Source organism: Triplophysa dalaica, chromosome 7 (assembly GCF_015846415.1).
Source record: "Triplophysa dalaica isolate WHDGS20190420 chromosome 7, ASM1584641v1, whole genome shotgun sequence".
Lineage (NCBI taxonomy): Eukaryota > Metazoa > Chordata > Actinopteri > Cypriniformes > Nemacheilidae > Triplophysa > Triplophysa dalaica.
The window spans coordinates 4,132,017-4,151,985 of record NC_079548.1 but is presented as its reverse complement, the minus strand read 5'-3'; the positions used below and the strand labels follow the sequence as shown (position 1 = coordinate 4,151,985).

At 38.8% G+C, this 19,969-nt stretch overlaps 1 protein-coding gene across 3 annotated transcripts in view; it reads left to right on the top strand.

The window, feature by feature from the left end:
- The first annotated feature begins 446 nt into the window (after positions 1-446).
- LOC130425803 (CREB-binding protein-like) overlaps positions 447-19,969 on the top strand; it is a 40,431-nt gene continuing 20,908 nt past the window's right edge. For all 3 annotated transcript variants that reach the window (XM_056752202.1, XM_056752201.1, XM_056752205.1), the window contains exons 1-2: positions 447-1,255; positions 16,368-17,005. In XM_056752202.1, coding sequence (XP_056608180.1) covers positions 1,168-1,255; positions 16,368-17,005 — 726 coding nt within the window. In that variant the 5' untranslated portion in view covers positions 447-1,167. The remainder of the gene's footprint in view (positions 1,256-16,367; positions 17,006-19,969) is intronic.

Below are 19,969 nucleotides of genomic sequence, written 5' to 3'. Positions count from 1 at the left end.
ATTTTGTCTGTTGATTTTTTAATTGACTTTACAATCTTCTAAGCAGTAATATTGTGCACACATGCATTTCTACTTCTGTATCTAATACTATAAATAAAACTATTAGTAACAGATATTCATAATTTTTGTATAGGCATAATATTGCACTTTTACTTTATTTTAATGTAAATTCTACATTGAAAGTCATTTTATTATACCACCATGTAAGTCTTATCGTAGCAGCTTGTAATAAAAGTAATATATACCGTATTTATTGTAGATTTTCCCAAAATTGAACAAGTTCTCACGTTTCTCTCACTTCCAAATGAAGTGCCAACCACGGCCCCTAGCGGCTATTTTGGTTAACGCAGTGTGACGTCATCGCGTGCGTGAGAGGCGTGCCTGCGCAGCCCCTCCCCCTCCACAGTCTGGCTGGAAAAGAAAAAAACTTTTTTGTATCGAAGGAATCAACAGCCGCCATCTTGTCGCGGATGAGCGTCAGGATTTCGGGAGATCATTATTAAATTTTTTACGCACCCTGCTCCACCAGAACCGGCCCAAATATCTTCGTCGCGACGGAAACGACCAGCTTCGGGCCAAATCGAGGATCTTTGCGGCGAATATTGGCAAAATGAAGCCGTTTTTGTGCTCGGCTGGAAAACCCCCGTATATCTGATTTCCCCGTTCAGCGCAAGCGGCGCTCCTGTGCCACTCGCAGACTCCGAATAGAATTATTTCCTCGCGTTTTCGATTGATATTTCAGGACTTTGATGATTTTTCGACCGGAGCTGGACATGGAGCTCGGAGGTCTTTATTTTTATTCACAGAAAAACGCCTCTTTGGAGAGATTCGCGCGAGCCACTTGAAGAAATAGCACGGGTCGATGATTTTCCCCTCGTCGTTTTCCACGGTTTTAACGATGATATAATTTATTTTCGGGGGGTTTGGGGCGATTATTACGGTTAATTATGCGGGTTTTGGGTGTTGGATTATCATGGGGTGAATGGCGGTGGCGGAGCGGGGCGCTGTTGAGCCGCGTTTGAGCCCCATCTGTTAATTATTGGCCCCTGATCGCTGAATAATAATAGAAAAACCCGAGGGTCCGTTTGATTTATTTCGCTTTGTCCCCCTCTTGGGCTCCGGGAAGACAATTTTTTTGCCGAAACGTGTTTTTGTGAAGAAGACAGGATGGCCGATAATCTGCTGGAAATGGGTCCCCCCAACGCTAAACGGCCCAAGATGAACTCACCTGCGCTACCCTCCTCCGACCCTCAAGGTAAGATCCCTGTCCCATCAGAAACCTCTCCGACCTCACGTGTCCTGTCAGGTACAGTCCGCTTTATGATTCACATTAGAGCAGGTTTGACGATCTTTATTGCGTGTCTGATAGAGAGACCTCACATGTCAAGTCAGATGTCTCTCTAGCTCAGTCCAGGTAAAACTCACCTGTCGCATTTGAAACCTCCGAAAAACCAATGTGCATAAGAATCCATGCAGGTTAGGTTCAGGTAAAGCCAGATTGATTGAATCAAACCCACAAGACAAAGTTCACGTTCGTCTCTCTCGTCCTACTAGAATCCATCAGATTCTCCTAAAAACATCTTAAACTGGGTTCAGGGTAACCTTTGAACCCAGTCTGCTTCATACTCCGTCCATAAGAAACCTGCCAGACCAGGCCCAAGTCCTGTCTATGTTCTAAAGGTTTAGTACTGTCACCAGTAATACATCATATTAGTCAATACAATATTTTCAATGTGTGAGGCCATTCAAATGGAAGGTTTTTATGTGTGTGACTGTCACATAAGGTATCTTCACATAAGTATTGTATGAAATATAAGCACTGTCTTTAATATTTTCAATACGCTTATATGGGGAAATTCAGGTTGAATGGGACATTTTCTGACATACAATTTATAAAATGGCTGAATGTTCATTAATCGTTGTAAGAAATGAAGGTAACCAATAAACTCATTTGAGTCCGAATGACATTGTTGTTACGTAGTCATGAGTGTTATTTATATTTTGTATTTGATCTCCACAATGAGCATTAAAACAGCTTTTGAAGAAAAGCAGAAGTTTTCTTTGAATCTCCAGTTTGCGTGCAAGCCTTCTCGCATCAGTTTCAGTCCTCTGAATTGAAGACCATGATGGGTTTTCATTTATGTACTCAACGATTTCTGATCAATGTTTGGTTCTGTTTGGTTATTTTTGTTCAGCATGGTGGTGCTTTCAGTATGCAGACATTAATGTTAGTTGCTAATGATTATGGCTATAACGTGCAATTCCTTTAATAGATAAATTATTAACATCAGTGTGTTTCAGCACTTTGATTGAAGATATTCTAGGTTTTTTCTGTTTTGCTGATAGTTTTTTAACACAGCGGTGTTGTTTACAAGCATACTTTACATTTTGTAGGGCGATAACCGTAAACAAAATAGATTCTAATGCAGGTAGTTGATGTAAAATGTCATTATTTTTCAGTGGGGCTGGACAATTTGGCCATAATTTATATTGAAATATTTGTCTTATATATTGAAACATTCCGTCCGATACTATATAATTCCGATAACGATGTGAACAAAGACGTGTTTGGCACTGTGTTTATGTTGTAAATCTATGGTGCACCGCTATTTTCTATACTGCGTCCATAATCGAGCCCTTTGATTTTCGCTGTTTGTAAACCAGGAAGGAGTAGCGGATGCGCTATCCAGCTTTTTACATTCATGCATTTGGCAGATGCTTTTATCCAAAGTGACTTGCATTGTATGATGCAGAACATTTGTATTTAAGTATGTGCTATCCCTTGGATCGAACCTGTGTTCTTGGCGTTGCTAGCACCATGCTCTAACCACTGAGCTGCAGAGAAGCAGGTGACATATTTTTTGTGTGAATGAGCTGCATTACTCAGAGCTCGACATTAACGCTGGTCCGGGACAAGTGAATGTTTTGTATGGGCAAGTGAGAGACAATTTTACTTGCCCAACCGGACAAGTAACTTGATTTTTTTTAATCATAACAGTGAAACGGAAAATCTGTCTGTGCTAGAAGAGGTGCATTAGACAGAGCTGCGTGTTTGTGTGAATTGCATTTGTCGTGGTTGTGCTTGTTTTTGTGTCAATAGTCTATGGCACAGCGGATTTAATCCATGTTACTAGATGCGGACGCGTTTGTCATCTGGCAGCTCTGTTCTACGTGTCTGAGTGAATGAGGTGCACAGATTAGCATACTAATAAACAAGTGATGGTCGAGGATTTATCTGCGTCTGCACTGTATAAGGATATAAACATGTGAACTTCATCCCCAAAATTGCTCCGAGATTTTATTTTACGATCATTTGACTTTTTGAGTACAACTATTGTAAGAGACACTAAAACTCAAGCATCTTCCAGACGACACGTTAAAAAGAAGTGCCCATATCTTGAACACTCAGGCGAAGAAATACTATAGTATTTGCTATAGGAAATTGTCGGACCCTTGTAGTAAATAATAGTGATAATCTGTAGTAAACACTGTAGTATACTAAAGTAAGGTTCAAAAACAATATAGTGTCTAGGAATTTTACTGCAGTTTACTATAGTAAATTATTGTAATGCACAGTTTTGCAAATATAGTGATTTTTTTATCTCAAAGTGAGCTGTTGTCTATTGGTTAAAAAACATTCCTGATTATTAACATGATATGCCACATCTAAAAAAAATTGTTCCCATGAACGCTTGTATCCTTGTCAAGACATTATGTAAGTTATAAAGTAGGGGTTTATTCTGCGATAACCGCCGGGTGCCTGTAAATCATCCTGCTTATTACACGGCTACTTACCTCATAAGTAATTCGTTGAAAATTGATTTTAAATATTTTGTTAGTTTGTTTTAATGCATACCTTACGCAAGTAAAACCTGTTTACTTTCAGTTTTTAGGTAAGACAGGAACAGGCAATTTGGTGTATTTGTAAATACCATGTCATATATGTTATTAAAGGACACATTTATATTGAATATTTGTGAAATATTAAATTATGCCTGTCAAAATGATTTGCAGCATCCGGTTACAATGTGTAATCAGTATTGAGCTATTGTTATATGGGAATATCATACCTTGGAATGTAGCGATTGAGCTATCAGAATGAAGTATTACACAGAGCCGTGTTATAAGTATTTATATAATATATGTTTTTCTCAAATTCTCAAAATTCCCCTCTTTCCCATGGTTTTCTCTAACAATTTTTGACTTTCAATTTTCATGAAATGCCCTGTAGGATAAATCGCTTTGTTGTACTCCTCCGTTGTTATAAACTGCGTTAGATAAATGTCTTTGCTCAATACTTAAATATTTAAAACTTTTTACTTCCAGGGACAGTAAACAAACATTCTTGCATCTGCATAGCAAAACACTGGCAACCACCCACAACTACTTTTGCATTCTCACTCCATTTTTGATGTCCGCCAAATGTAGGGATAGTATACCAGGGCTCTAGACTGCGACCAAATGGTTGCACTTTGCGACTAGTTTTTGAGACAGTGTGAGCAATTTTTACAACTTCTCGCTGATGCGCGACCTGCCAATTTGGATTTTTGTCTAGTTGTTATATCTCATGTGAAAAGTCAAGAAGATCACAAGCCCACCAGTGTAGGCCTATTGTGTGTGAGAAGGAAGGAGTGCAGAGCTGCATGCGTGCGCGGCGGGGTGACCCATCATTTAAAGGGAGCAAATCGCAGCCACTCTTGTCAATTCTTGTGTTTATACCAGCGGCGCAGCAGCAAAGCGGCTTCACTAAAGATACGCACCTAGTCTATTTTTGATTTGATGAAAATGAAAATTATCCTTAATACACAATTCATCTTAAGAACGTAAGACGAGCTTGACACTTTACCCAATAAAATATATACTTTTTCATACAAAATGGCATGCAAGTTTTCTGATGGTTCTATTGAATTCACTACAAATTTGGTCTGGTGTCTTCAGAGATCAAACAGTACTGTAGCATTCAATGATTCTCTTTTTGAATGATGAGCAGAACCAAACCACTGTCACCTTAAATGCCTTGACATGTTGTATTTTAAAACTATTTTAACACATTTACACATACTTAAATTTCTGTACAAATATAAATGCATTTAAAACTGTTCCACAGAATTATTATTCTATTATTTGTGCCCTTGATGTGCCCTTGAATTTTTCGATTGCGCTCCTAAAATTTCAGCGAGGGGCTCGGTGTTTCCCCTAGGTTTACTGCTTTGGGGGAGTCTATATTTTTAGCGCTGGATGTCCGAACAATACTTTTCTTTATAAATAATATTTAATCAATCTATCTAATGTTTTATCATGCAATTTATTTTATATTCACAGTAAGGTCTGGGAATTGGGAAAATGTGTTGTAGGCTATGGTCCTGAAGCGAAGTCCTAGTAGTCTATTTTAATATTTAAAAAAACTGTTGACAACAATTGAAATGAATTTATCATGAGCAGAAGTACTTACAAAGTTACTAACAAGTAGCATTTCCATGTCATACTGCTGATTCTAAATAATCTTTCTGATTAAAACACGATTCATTACGAAATGCTCTTAACATGCTGATTATAAATGCTATTGATATCATTAATGCTAAATGAAGATACAAGATGTTATGGTTTATAATCTGTCATAAATTTATATAGCAAACAGTAAACTGACTGACAGCTAAAAATACTTTATTACTGCTGCATTTTTGTTTACTTTACAGTAAAAGTATCCATTTATTTACCTGCTCTTAGTATCTGCAGGTATTTTATATGCAACGTGTCTTGTGGGAGAAGCAGAGTTCACGGAGTGGAAACGGTTCAAATGAAGCGCCTTTAGCGCTAAATAAAGATATGTGAAAATAAATCGGCAAAATAATCAACATTACTTTCCCTGAGTGGCGCGATGTGTACGGCTCAGTTATTTAGAAGCGCTGCTTAAAACTACAGAAATAGTCTAATGTTTTAAATGGTTCATTATGTCTTGCGTCTGGATGTAATGAAGGATAAGCTGTGTGAAAACATGTCATCCGGTGGTAACTGGACTGTTGCTTGTCAGGGGCAGGGCGTGCTCTTTTCTGTACTTAAACTCTGAGCAGGCAAGCGAATGTTGCTATTTTCCTCACCCTGGGATATCTGCGTGAATATGTTGACGCAACATATTTTCCCACACAAGGTCTATGTCCGCTGGTGGGAGTGGTCTTACCTGTGTATGTGAACACATGTGTCTCTCTGTGTGTGTGTGTGTGTGTGTGTGCGCGCGCATCGATACGGAGAGCATGTAGAAACAGAAATGACATGCTGATGCCGTCATGTAAATTAGATAAATAACATGATTCTATTCGTTTTGTTTAAAACGAGAACAAGGTATAGACATGTTATATAAGAAAGGTAACCTTAAATGACTTCTTTTGAGATATGACGCTATATAAAAATGGAATTAACTTGACCTTCAAGGGGGAGTGAGGTGCGGGGCGCCCCCCTTAGGATTGGAGAAACACTGGGAGCTACAGTGCTCCTAGTAAAAAAAGTAAGTGTGGAGCCCTGTATACCCGAATATAAACATTCTGTTATTTTCTCTTCTTCATGCTGTATGACTGGTTGACTTCTGTCTAACCCAAAGTCCCAAACGATAATGTTATGGACTAATAGCCTTGGTGTCCAGTAACGTATGTTTCACGAAAGATTAATAGTTTTATATCTGGCTTTTGAGCAACATGAGGATGAGTAAATGTTGAAAGAATAGTCATTTTTGAGTAGAATAACAAGTAGTTTATTGCTGGGTTTACAGAAGAATCCCAGACTGGCAGGTTAGAAGAAATAAAGGTTGGGCTATCCTGTGGATCTTCCAATTGCAGCATGACTCATCTCTCATGTATTGTTTTGTTACGTTTTGTTGAAATGCACCTGCACCAGGAAATACCATCCTGTATCTCAACAAGGAAAGAACAGTTATTTCGAGAATTCCTTCTTTCTCATGACTCACGTTAGGAATGTTCATAGTGACCGTTTAACCCTAAACAGATTGTAAAATAATTGACAGATTAATACTATCAGTTAAACGATTTAAAAGGTATGTTTTTTTTTTAGTTAAACAATATTCATAAGATTTTTTTATAATAATAATTCAATACGTTTTTAAATAACTATTAAATCATACATTTTTCTATATGGTGAAAGAAAATATGCAGGGCTGTATGTTAACTTCTTTGCACATAGCACCGGTGCTACAGCGTTTTAAAGTTTTGTAGTACAGGCCAAACAGTTGTAGAACAATTATAAGTCTGTTAATATCTTTAAAAAACAAAAGTGCAGGTCATCACATTAATAGACAGGTGCTCAAATTTGTTGGTACCCCTCCACAAAGACGACCATTGTTTATTATTTATTTCATATTTAATAGAAATCAGACTTTGCTTTTGATTTTTATACAAAATAATATTTTAAATAATGAATCAATGAAAATGTCATGGACAAAAATCTTTGGACCCCAAACCTAATTATGTTGTTGCACAACCTTTAGTGGCAATCACTGCAAGCAAACATTTTCTGTAGCTCTCAATGAGTTGTAGTTCTGCACCTGTTAACAGGTAGTTAACAGGTCCCACTCTTACTGAGCAAACTGCCCCAGCTGTCTCAGGTTTGATGGGTTCCTTCTCCAAACTGCAAGTTTCAGCTCTTTCCATAGATGTTCCATAGGATACAGATCATATATCATAGAAGGCCACTTCAGAAAAGTCCAATGTTTTGTTCTTATCCATTCCTGGGTGACTTTTAACTGTTTATTTTGGCTCATTATCATGTTGGATGACCCACGACCTACCACTGCCGTCTCGCTCCAGAATGCCTTGATAGTCTTGAGATTTAATTGTGGCCTGCACAGATTCAAGGCACCACGTTTCTCAGCTTCACGTCCGCCCCCCGCTATACACATATTTTGCTCCGCTTTCTTGAAAGAAATGCATCATCAACTAGGATTTATTGTTTATATCGCGGTAAGACTAATTCCTTTTATGGGGAGAATTTCTACCGGTATATCGCTAACAATATAAAATTGCCCATCCCTACCGTCAAGATAAAACACAGGTTAACCTTAATGCCCAAATGAAAAAATACTGTAGTGTTCTATAGTATTTGATATTGCAAATTGTGGTATTCTTGTTGTAAATTGATAAACTGTCCTTATGTATAGTATAATGCAATCTAAGTTGCTTTGGATAAAAGCGGCTGCCAAATACATTAATTTAAGTGTACAATAAAATTTGTATGGCCCTAATTAATCCAATTGTATAAAACATGAATGTCCTTTGTCTTCAACCAATCTTTTTATGTGATGACCTGCATTTGTGTTTTTTAAAGATGATAACAGATGTTTTATACTTATGCTACTTGTGCTTTTTTGGGAAGATCGCCAAGCCCTTCATGCAAAATACAAACATTATTTATTATTTATTAAAATTCCACATTCGTATCTTTACATCATGTATAAAAGAAAGAGGGAGACCACAATTAGCGCCGTTTTCTCCTCCTTTCCAAAGTGCACGGGAGGCTGCCGATCCAAGGCATCCATGAGATAAGTTACTGTAGAGGATAAATTGATTGCTAGCACCGACATTCCCTTGCAGTAGCTCTGCCATAGGCTTTGCTGAGCTTCATTTCACTGTGGTGTAGAAACGCCGGATGGACAGAGAATGTCTCTAAATAAAAAAGAATTGTGTGAGTAGTTAAGTGACAATAGTTTTTCTCAAACAGTGAAAACAGTTAAATGCACCTGAAATAAACTCTCGGAAACTCGGCAAAGGATGTTCATGTGTTTATGTCCTCATACAATGAGACGCATAGAATTTCATGAAAATCACGTGTTAAACTGTGAAGCACATTCACTTATACTCGCAGAACCGGCAGATTTAAATAGCAGGATGCCGCGTCCGCATCACAAAAATCATAGGGCTCTAGATATAGGCTATATGAACTCAATGCAGCTGGGAAACGAGTTTCAATCAATCGCAAAACAGACTAAAACTAAGTAAATAAGCGGTTCGCCATCGATTAACGTCATACTTTTTTCATACAAGCCGCTCTGTCTAATGCACTTGCAAAACTGTATCACACATGTAAGACCTCGCAGCAAGGCGAGGGCATACAGATCTCTCGCGGGGCTTCAGTGTCATACGCCAATGGGTCTGTGCAGCGCTGAATGATGTCGAACACTCCTCTTGTTTTAGATGACAGACAAGATCCTCGCGACTCTGTTGAAAAGTGGATTGGGACGCCTTCAAGATCGATCACGGTTTTAGATCGTCAGATTGCCCACCCCTATTTGCACGGTTATAGCAGATCGGATTTATACAGGGAGGGAAATAATTACTTGATCCTCTAATGATTTTGTAAGTTTGCCTGCTTACAAAGAAATGAAGGGTTTATAATTTTTATGGTAGGCTTATTTTAACTTGATAAAAAAATCAGGGGGAAAATGTTATATAAAGGCTATATATTGATTTGCATTTCAGTCAGTGAAATAAGTATTTGATCCCCTACCAACTAGCAAGAATTCTGGCTCCACAGATGTGTTGTGTGCCTATCTGGATCACAGATTAGTCCTGTCCCTTTAAGAAAGTACTCTGAAGTCGGCTTGTTATGTATATAAAAGATGCCTGCCTACAGAATTTGTATCTTTCATTTCAACCTCTCCACCACCATGGTCCACACCAAATAAGTTTTAAAGGATGTCAGGGACAAGATTGTAGAACTGCACACTCCTTGAATAGGCTACAGACAGAAGCTTGGTGAGAAGCTGACTACTGTTGGTGCGATTATGTGGAAATAGAAGAAATACTATGAACTGCCCTTGGTCTGGAGCTCCCTGTAAAATTTCCCCAATGGAGTAAAGATGATCATGGGAAAGGTTAAAGATCAGCCTAGAACTACAAGGAAGAAGCTTGTTAATTATTTCAAGACAATTGGGACCACAGTCAGCAAGCAAAACATTGGTAACACGCTATGCCACAAAAGATTGAAATCTTGAAGCACTCTCAAGGTCGAGCCCATGAAGGCCCGCCTGGCTCGGCTGAAGTTTGACAATGAACATCAAAATGATTCAGAAAAGGTTTGGAGAAAGTGCTGGCAGACCAATATTGACTCCAGTCTTGGAGGGAAAGAAATGTTGACTATGATCCCAAGAACACCAACCCTACAGAGAAGAACAGTGTTGAAAAAAAGTATGCTTTAGGGCTTATTATCTCTATGTGCTATGGGTACCTGATGACTTCAACGCATTGAGGGGGCTGATGTACGGGCCAGTGTACCGAAAAAATCTTGGAGGAGAACCTTCTCCCCTTAACTAGATCACTGAAGATGGGTCGTGCATGTTCCTTTAACATGACAAAGACCCAAAACATATTGCCAAGACAACCAAAGAGTGTTTTAAGGAGAAGAACATTAAATGCCAGTCTCTAGACCTTACTCCTAAAGATAATATGTGAAGGAGGCTAAATCTCCATTTTGCTGAGCGACAGCCAAGAAACCTTAAAGAATGACAGAGGAGTGGACTAAAATGTATCCCGACACAACCTGGTGACCAACTATCAGAAATGTCTTACCTCTATGCTTGCCAACAAGGGTTTCCACCAAGTACAAAGTAATTTTTTTTTCTCAGGGATCAAATACTTATTTCACTGATTAAAATGCAAATCAATTTATATCCTTTTATAAAACATTTTTCCCCGTCTTTTTTTTATATTCTGTCTCTATCAGTCAAAATAAACCCACCATCAAGATGTTTTACCCTTCATTTCTTTGTAATCAGGCAAACTTACAAAATCAGCAGGGGATCAAATAATTATTTCCGTCACTGTATCTGTTTTGCTAAAACGCATATATGTGGCCAAGTGCCATTTTTGGAAAAGAATCCTGGCTGGTGCAGAGAAAATGAAACGTGGTTCCAGAGGTGTTATCTCTCCATTCCTGGGACATCCGTGTCATCTTAAAGGGGGTTTTCTGCCTCTGATCTAACTGTCAACAGACTCCAGACCGGTCCCACAACACGTAACATTTAACTTTATCAAATAAAATCTACCCATGCTGTGGATTAAGGCAGTTCTGCTATTTTTATTGATGGAAATAAACTTAGCCGGTTCTGCATTCTCGTTTTGTCACCATTTGTTAATTATTAGTTATCTTCTTGCCTGTTTATTTTATTCCTTGAATTTATATTATTTTGTTTTTTCTCCATTGTCCAAAATGCTGCAGATTCGTGAAAATCTGTTGAAGTGGTCTTGTGACAGGGCTAAAACAAATATTATGAGTTGTTTTTGATGTAATGCAATGTGTATACATGATTTAAGGTTCAACAACGTTAAATTTTCACCATACCATGCACGTTTGTATCTCCTCTTTGCCCCGTCTATCTGAAACGCGCAGATTTTTTTATAAAGCTCATTGCTCTGAAAAGCGAGGTGTGCTTTGATTGGCCAGTTTACCAGTGCTTAGTGATTGGTCGAATACTGCAAGCGTGTGATGGAAATGTAAAACCCTCTTACCATATTTGGAACATCAGGTTCTGAAACAATTGTCATACCTGCAAACTAGTCGCTTTACGGCGAATTCGCAGTTAACGTGAGTTTTTTTTTTCTGTGGGGCATCTACTCTCGACTGTCTGAAATGTCTTTGGTCCAGCACCTAGATTCCGCTTCATCTTTTTTGGTCCTTGGGCCAACCAGAATCGCATTGTTAACATCATGTTTGCACCCGTCCTGAAAGGGACAACTGCAAACTGTCTGTCAAAGAGAAAACGATGTTGATATTTATTATTCAGGTCACCTGTGTCATGGAAACGGGCGCTTTGGTTCAGTTGACGCATCCAGGTTGTATTAGGAAAGGTGCACCTCTAAGAAAACCTAAACAAATGAAGATCATTTTAGATATTTAATTATGACTTGGAGCATTGGGATCGTGAGACGAGGCCAACGTATTTATTTTGTATGAAAATCTCAAATTCGAATAAAATCCATGATTTTTTCTGTTGCTCAAAATTCTTGCCATGTGATTTGCTGCTGTTCCATTGGTGCCATGTTTTGCACTTAAAAAAACTTGTGCAGGCCAAAAGCCTGAAGAAAATGAAAATACAACCCCCTTATATCCATCCCCCAAACCCCCCCCCCCCTCGTATGGCTGTTACCTTTTTCACCTCTTCAGAGTTTGAAGGTATGAATTGTACTGACAGCTATGCCCACCTTACTTGTGAATATACATTATGGCAGTCTTGGTCAAATCTAGGGCTGCAACAAGGAATCGATTTAATCGAATAAAATCGATTACTAAAAGAGTTGGCAACGAATTTCATAATCGATTCGTTGTTTTGCGCAACACGGAGACGTTTGATTATCTAAAAAAAAACTTTATTTGAGCGCGGAGCGGAGTGAACAGACTCGGTCTCTCTTGGGCACTGATGCTAGCAGAGTTCGGCGCCTCATAGACAGGGCGGAGCAAAAATAAAAAAACGAGCGGAGGTAGAGGAAAGATACATGGCGGAGGCAGAGAAAGCCGCGCGACCCAAGTCATCCAATATGTGGGAGCATTTCACACTAAATAAACAGAAAAACTGTGTTAACTGCAAAATATGCAAAAGCAGCATGGCATGGCACGGGAGCACCACGGCAATGATCCAGCACCTGAAACGCCAACATGTTGGACTCTTTGATGAGGAGGAAGGGAGTTCAACAGCAGGTTAAGTCATTACGGAATCGTACTTTTGTTCCGTTTTGAAGTGAAGAACATATTGTGATCGGGTGTTTACTCGTTATCCAGCTTGACAAGCATGACAAGTTTGCGTTAGCTGGTTAATAACAGTAGTGAAGCAGGGGTGGTATAGTTACTTTGCATATGTAGACTAAAGACACGTTTTTATTCACTAGCCTTTTTTGAACCATTCATTGATCAATCTGTTGTCACACTGCAAAGAAAGCTTTTCTTACTTACGTTTCCAGTCCAAATATCAAAAAAATCCAAAATCAAGATTACTAGACAAGAAAAATGTCATGAGAAAATTAAGTGATGCTTAAAACTTCTGTTTGAAATTATATCTCATTAAGATTATTTTTTGTACCCCATTGGTGGATAATTTTGCTTGTTTTAAGCAAACAATCACTTGATTTTGAGGTGTTTTTTTCAGAAAACAAGACATAATTGCTTATGCTATTTCATGTGTCTAGTAAATGTATCTTGATTTAATTTTTTTTTTATATTTGGACTGACAACAGGACAAAACTACTAAGTTAGAAAAGCAATTTTTGCAGTGTATATTCTGTGCTTTGGCCCACATAGGTTATTATTGACAAATATATTTCTGTGAGTTGTGCTTTTTAATTAAATTTTAAAGTTATTTAATAGCACTTGGTCATCTTAAGCTTTGTTAAAACGTGGTGTATAAATGAACCTTGCACTTACTACAATGATGCTAATAATTTAATGAATAAGCTTCAAGTGAATTTGAGAGAGTGTGTGTGTGTCAGTGTGAGAGTTTGTGAGAGTGTGCGTCTGCAAAAGTGTGTGCATCTGCCAGTGTCTGTCTGCAGTGTAGTGTAGAGAACTAGTTCTGACATTCAAACAAATCCTGTTAAATTTTCTGATTTGTATTGTTTATTTTTTATAAAATATTTATTGTTCTGGCAGCTCAGGTGGTACTTTATTTAAATAAAGTATATATTTTTGGCAGATGTAAGCATACATGTGTATGTTTTTTTGTGTTAGTCCATTTTTATTTTATTATTATCATAACAGCTCAGGGATGTTCAAGGAGCAACATGTATGTGCAGTTTCTAAAGATTTTACTTCTGTTTTTGAATAAAGGGTTGGAAATGAATGCTTTTTTTGTTTTTTCCGATTCATCGATTAATCGAAAAAAGAATAGACAGATTAATCGATTATTTAAAAAATTGTTAGTTGCAGTCCTAGTCAAATCATACAACAAACTGATGTAGATTTGTGGGGGTGTGGTTACACGAGGCGTTTCAGGCAGGTCTGGGTGAACATTCGCTTTTAGATAGAATGCATATTTTGTTTCTGTGTCTAATACATTTATGCATTTGGCAGATGCTTTTATCCAAAGCGACTTACATTGCATTAACCTATACATTTATCCTTTGGTATGTGCAATCCACTGGGATTCTAATACATGCATGGGCAACACACCAAAGAACAGTGCAGGAAAAGTCCTGAAGTTTAAACTAGTAACCGTGATGCCTGCTAAGGTTCACCTTTAATGGTGCGATCAAACTGTATCTCTTCTTTGGAGCATGTTAACTGTAATGCAGACTACAGTAAGGCTACACAGTATTGTGTGATATATAAGCATGCCCTCAAGTATGCATGCTAATTTGTGGGTTTGTGTAAAGTCTGTGCCGTGATTTTTTTTTTTCTTGCTGTGTACTGTTGTCAGAGAGGGTTCCAGTGGGTGTGTTGTTTGCCAGCTGGGTGTTTCTACTCCCGTTATTGTGAGCGTGTGGCAGCCGTGGGTGCGCTTTTATTCCAGCCGTGTTTGCATTAGTGAATATACAAACACAGTCAAGCGTGTAAACGCTGCCCTCCACCAGCTTCAGGCAGACGGCTCGCAACACGGTTTAATGTCTCGGCTGAAGCGTGACTGATTTGGGATGAACGATGCTCGTCTCAAAGAAACATGGGTTAGCTCGTCTAACATCTCACGTGAGAATAAAAAAAATGTATATGCACCGTACACAGCCATATATAATGTAAGCATACACTTTTATTTTGGATGTGATTAATCACTGTTATCGTTTGATAGCCCTTAATTTTTTTATCTGGATTTAAACCCAATAAGCAAAAGAAACTTTTGTGTGTGTTGTTCGATAGTAACCCATTTAATGAGCATTGCTGGATTCCCAATAGTTGACCAAGTCTGACCCATTTGGTAAATTTTCCTCACAGCATTTTTAGTTTAATTACATTTTTTATTGTTTCATATAGGTATTTTTAAGGATTTTCAGGTTTCAGGTGAGACAAACAAAAGTTTTAAGTTAGCTAAAGTTGAGTCCAATTGAGGGAACACAGCAACTTCTCTAGACCCTAGATAGAATGTAGTCCATTACTTCTTTGTTATAATGTACTACGGCGGGCTGTGCTGCTCTCCACGTCACGAGGAGGTTGACCAGACTGACAGGCAGCTGGTGGGGTACGAGGGGGGTAACAGATGAGCAGCTGTAGTGGATCTTATTTTAGCCCTGAGTCTGAATGCTCCCTGTGGAGAGTAAGACATCCTTACTTCCTTAACACATATTTCAAAGCACAACAAAGTGTCTGGAAACAGACATTTGTTAGTTCTTGGATATTGTTAATCTGATTGAACTATTGCTGTTTTCAGTGGCCAATATATATGTTATAGGGCTGTGCAAAAATATGGATACAGCAAACTACCGCAATATTCTTGCACGATAGTACATGTTGGACTATCGATACATTTATTAAAATCCCATTTTAATGTCATATACAATACTTATGCCCATTGGTTCAAGCTGGAGCGAGCATGGCGCTTCAGCTTCCAGAGCCGATGCTTGGTTGCGTTTTGATTTTAATGTTGCGTGTTTAGAGCACGCATGGAACGTTTTCAATGTGATGCGCAATGTGGAGCAAAGACAGTTTTTTTTTTTTAGACTGACAATGAGGGTGTTGCTGCCGGTAACACAAGACTATTTGGTTGCAAAAGCGAAAGTGACTCTATCCTTGTGCTCCGCTGTCAAACAATAACTGGGAGTAATTAAATATTCCATCTCCTAAAATGCAATCTAAAAAATGCACAAACTGACATTAATGCTATCAAACTGAAGAGCAGCAAAAACAACCTTGCTGGAAAAAAACTACAGAAACTTCGCCCAAAACACAATAGAAAGTTTTATAGATTTATTGGTTATGGAAATTGTATTCGTTTTAATTGAAACTACAATGGTGTCTACTGGTGTGTGATTAAAAAATACCCAATGTGGTGCACAGCAAGTTGTATTTTCCGCTCTATTTTCTTTATATTTTTTTATAAGTATGGAAATCTATTTCAATTATGGATCTTATTTAAATATATTCAATATATTGTATTGTAACTTATTTATCGTGATATGTATCGTATGGATAGACCCTTGCACTACAAAGCACTTATATGCTAGTATATGTGTGTACCGTGTAGATAACTAATATACATGTAATGTTATTTGATGACAGCAGATAAGCCATAAACAACTGATAAAGTAAAAGCACCCCCTCCCCCCCAAAAAATGTAAACGGCAGATTTCAAATGTTTGAGTCGTCTTCATATTTGGACAATGCTGATCTTATTAATGCCATTAGGTTTTGTGCTCATGTATGCATCTTTTTCTTTCTTCTTTTTCCAGACTTCGTGTCGCTGTTCGACTTGGAAGCTGATCTTCCAGATGAGCTGGTCTCCAACGGAGACTTGGGGCTTATGTCCATGCCCTCTAACGGGGATGGAGTGGTGGGAGGCCGGATGGGGGGCAACATCCCGGATGCTGCTGCCAAGCACAAGCAGCTGTCTCAGCTCCTGCAGGCAGGCCCTGGTTTGACTGGAAACCTCAGCCCTCAGTCTGGAATGGGCGGCCAACTGGGGGCCCTGGGCAAAAGTCCCATGGGTCAGGGTTCACCCAGTCACCAGACTCAGCCTCCAAAGCCTGTTGGCACCCCTACTGGTCAAGGTAACAACAGTCAAGGCATGGGCCACAATGCTGGCTTTAACCAGGCTATGATGAACAATAACAACCAGGCGCATGGACACATGGGGCAGAACATGGCTCAGCAAGGGCAGATGATGAATGGCGTAATGGGGCCAGCGGGAAGAGGCAGGGCAGGGATGCAGTACCAGGGTCAGGCCATGCAAGGGGCACCTGTCGGAGGCAGTGCTGGGCCTGGGGGGAATGTTTCCGGCAGCGTGCTGGCAGAGACACTTACCCAAGGTGCACCACAGATGGGGGCGCATAATGCCATCAACCCTCAGCAAGTGGGAAACATGAATAAGGTAAATCTTATGTTTAATTGCAAAACTTTGATAATTTTTTTTACGATTTCACAAACTCAAATACAAACGAGCAAGCTGTAACAGTTTGGATCAACAAGTGTATACGTTGTTTTAGTTTTAGAGTGTCATTACCACTTCAAATGGTTACGTTCCAAATCAATAAATTTAATGCTTCTACCATAATATTCTTGGTTGTTTTGCTAGTTTCTAATTAATGGTAAATGACTTCTAGTGGTGGAATAGATCACGGTCGATCTGTGATCCACACGGATCGTGCTCTATGGTTTGGAATGCATGTGACCCGCAGATTAACTGAAAATTTATTCATCATACAGTTAAAGATCGATTCAGCACGCACACGCTCTCAAACCTCCAGTATTTAAACAAAAAAGTACAAAAAAGCGTTATGTATATCTTTTCTTAAACCCCTTTGCTGTGTAAGGCTCACTGTAAAGTTAAAGTAGCCTAATGTTGTGTTGAGTCATGTACGCGAGAACGCCCATTACTTCAGCAATTTCGATGCCCTCAATCCACTAACACATAGAAGACGAGAGAACGTCAGTTGAGGCACGTACTAGATGATCACCACCTCATAACACCGGTCACATTTTTCTGATCTCTAGAGATCCATTTGTCAGCTGTTGACTCTGACTGCACATTTATTTCATATTTATTTGTTATACATATTGTCTTTTTTTATAATGTATGTCATTTTATACTGTATGACACGACCTTGAAAATAAATATTATATTTATTGTATTATATACAACTATTTTTTTTTTATTCTCTAAACTGCTGATATTATAAAATTAAACTAAGATCAATATATACATTAGCTTATCTGAAAAATTATCTGATCCGTGAGCTAAAATCCGTAAAATGATCCGAACCGTGAGTTTTGTGATCCGTTGCACCACTAATGACTTAAATAAATTTGAGGTTGCGAATGCATGCGAGTTTAGCACCCGTTGAGGTGAACGAGATCCTTTTCTCTTGTATTTACACTATGTTACCCTCAGAATCGTCATCCACCATGCCCATACCATCTTGCATTCAGTTTAGGGGATAAAGATCATTTAAAGACCAGATTTGCCATGTCTTGGCTCAGATCTGAGAATTTCTAGACGGTCTACAGTCATACACTGTCAATTTGTTGTTGTTGCGACATCTTATTGTTTTGGTTCTCAGTTTTTCCTCACATTTCCTTGACCATCAGGCTAAATCAACTTTGCACATTTAATAAACAGATCAGAGAGAAAGGTTATTGTGCCCATTGCATTTCTCTGTTGTGGTTTACCGACACCATTCGAAAACCAGTCAGATACTTGCATCACAGGTTTCTTGCAAAAACAAACCCATCAAACATTTGATTCGAGATGTTGGTTCTCTCAAAGGAGATGTTGGTTGTCTCAAAGGAGATTTCGATTTTTTTCCACATATCAAACTGAAATGTTTTGAATAGCGTTGCAGGAGCTGTCAGAGAAGGTAGAGGTTTCCATATCTGCAGTGTTTGCTCAGAGGTGAATAGATGTGCTGTTGGTACTAGGGCTCGTGTTTGCATTGTACACATATTATAAGAGTCACAAGTGCAGTTGAAGTGTGTTAGATAAGGCAGCATCGGCGCCTCTGTAACTCTTCTCTCTCTGGAGGCTTAAGTGCGTTTCACCCGTCTTCCTTAAATTCTCATCAGTTGCTCAGTTCTTGTTTGGTTGTAAAGTTGTAACTTGACATTAAAGCTGAGCTATCATGCTATGTTATGCATTCTGACTCCTTTACACTGTTAAACATTCTGGCTTATCATGCGAGTTGGATGTATGACGTAGTATTTCTGTACTTGATAGTCTCCCGCAGGGATCCAAATCGTTACCGAAAGTTTTTCCCATTCTGGATCCATGTGTTGTCAAAGAGATCCTATTCCTTTTATTGGCCAAAAGCAATGCAAAGGCGAAAGAGCCCACCCAACCGATGAGCGAGACCCGTTTTCCATCAAGGTTACCTGTGCTGCTTGAGGATGGGCTGCAGCTCGTAACTCTTGCGATAGTGAAGTTTAGGTGTGTCTGTTTGTTCACAGCATTTCAGTGATGGATGTATTTGAAGAATTCAATTCTGGGGCACCGCTGCAGTGTTTCCCACAGAGAATATTGGGGCAAAACATATCGTCTCCTAGGGGGGGCCAGGGATATGCTCCCCTGGAAGATTTCTTTAGCATTTTAAGAGCAAAATTAAGTGACTCAATCTATAAAGAATACAATAGCCATAGTTGTAAGTTAATCATTGGCTCCATAGATATAAATGGAGATAATAGGGCACAACACATGGTAAAATGGAAGTTCACAAACAGTCAAAACATGTAGAGCCAAAAAGTGTTTAACATTTGAACTTATTTATTCATTACCATATATTAAAACGCGGGCCGGGCTTGTGGCCTTTTTCACAGTGCAATTGTCCAAATCCCCAGTTATGATGCGGCGACTGTTTAGAGTTAAACCGCAAGAAAAGCTTACTCAGCACAACATAGTAATGTTAAGTTTGTGATTTATTATGTTTTCAACTTTATGCACGCGATACGAAAACCGTTTCATTTTGTATCAAAGTAACACGAGAGCAATTAATGACGGTCGCATTCTCCTGGTGTACACGGCGATCGGTCTGAACAGCGCTGCTTGATGTCCGACAAACCAAATATATTGACAATTTGGGGCAGGGTGACTCAGGGCAGCATGTAATCGTTTGGCGCAGACCTGTATATATATTTTTTTTGGGTGAACTATCCCTTTAATTGAGACATTGTCTTCCACTTGTCCAAAGTATTTCATTCTTTGAATTGTGAAAAAATTAACATAACCACATGGTTAGGTTTTTACACCAATTTCTTGTTGTTGTTCATTTCCTAAGAAATGATAATACACCAAAATTGTTTCTTGTGGAATTTAAAGCTGACCGGTTGTGACAAAAACTGGAAA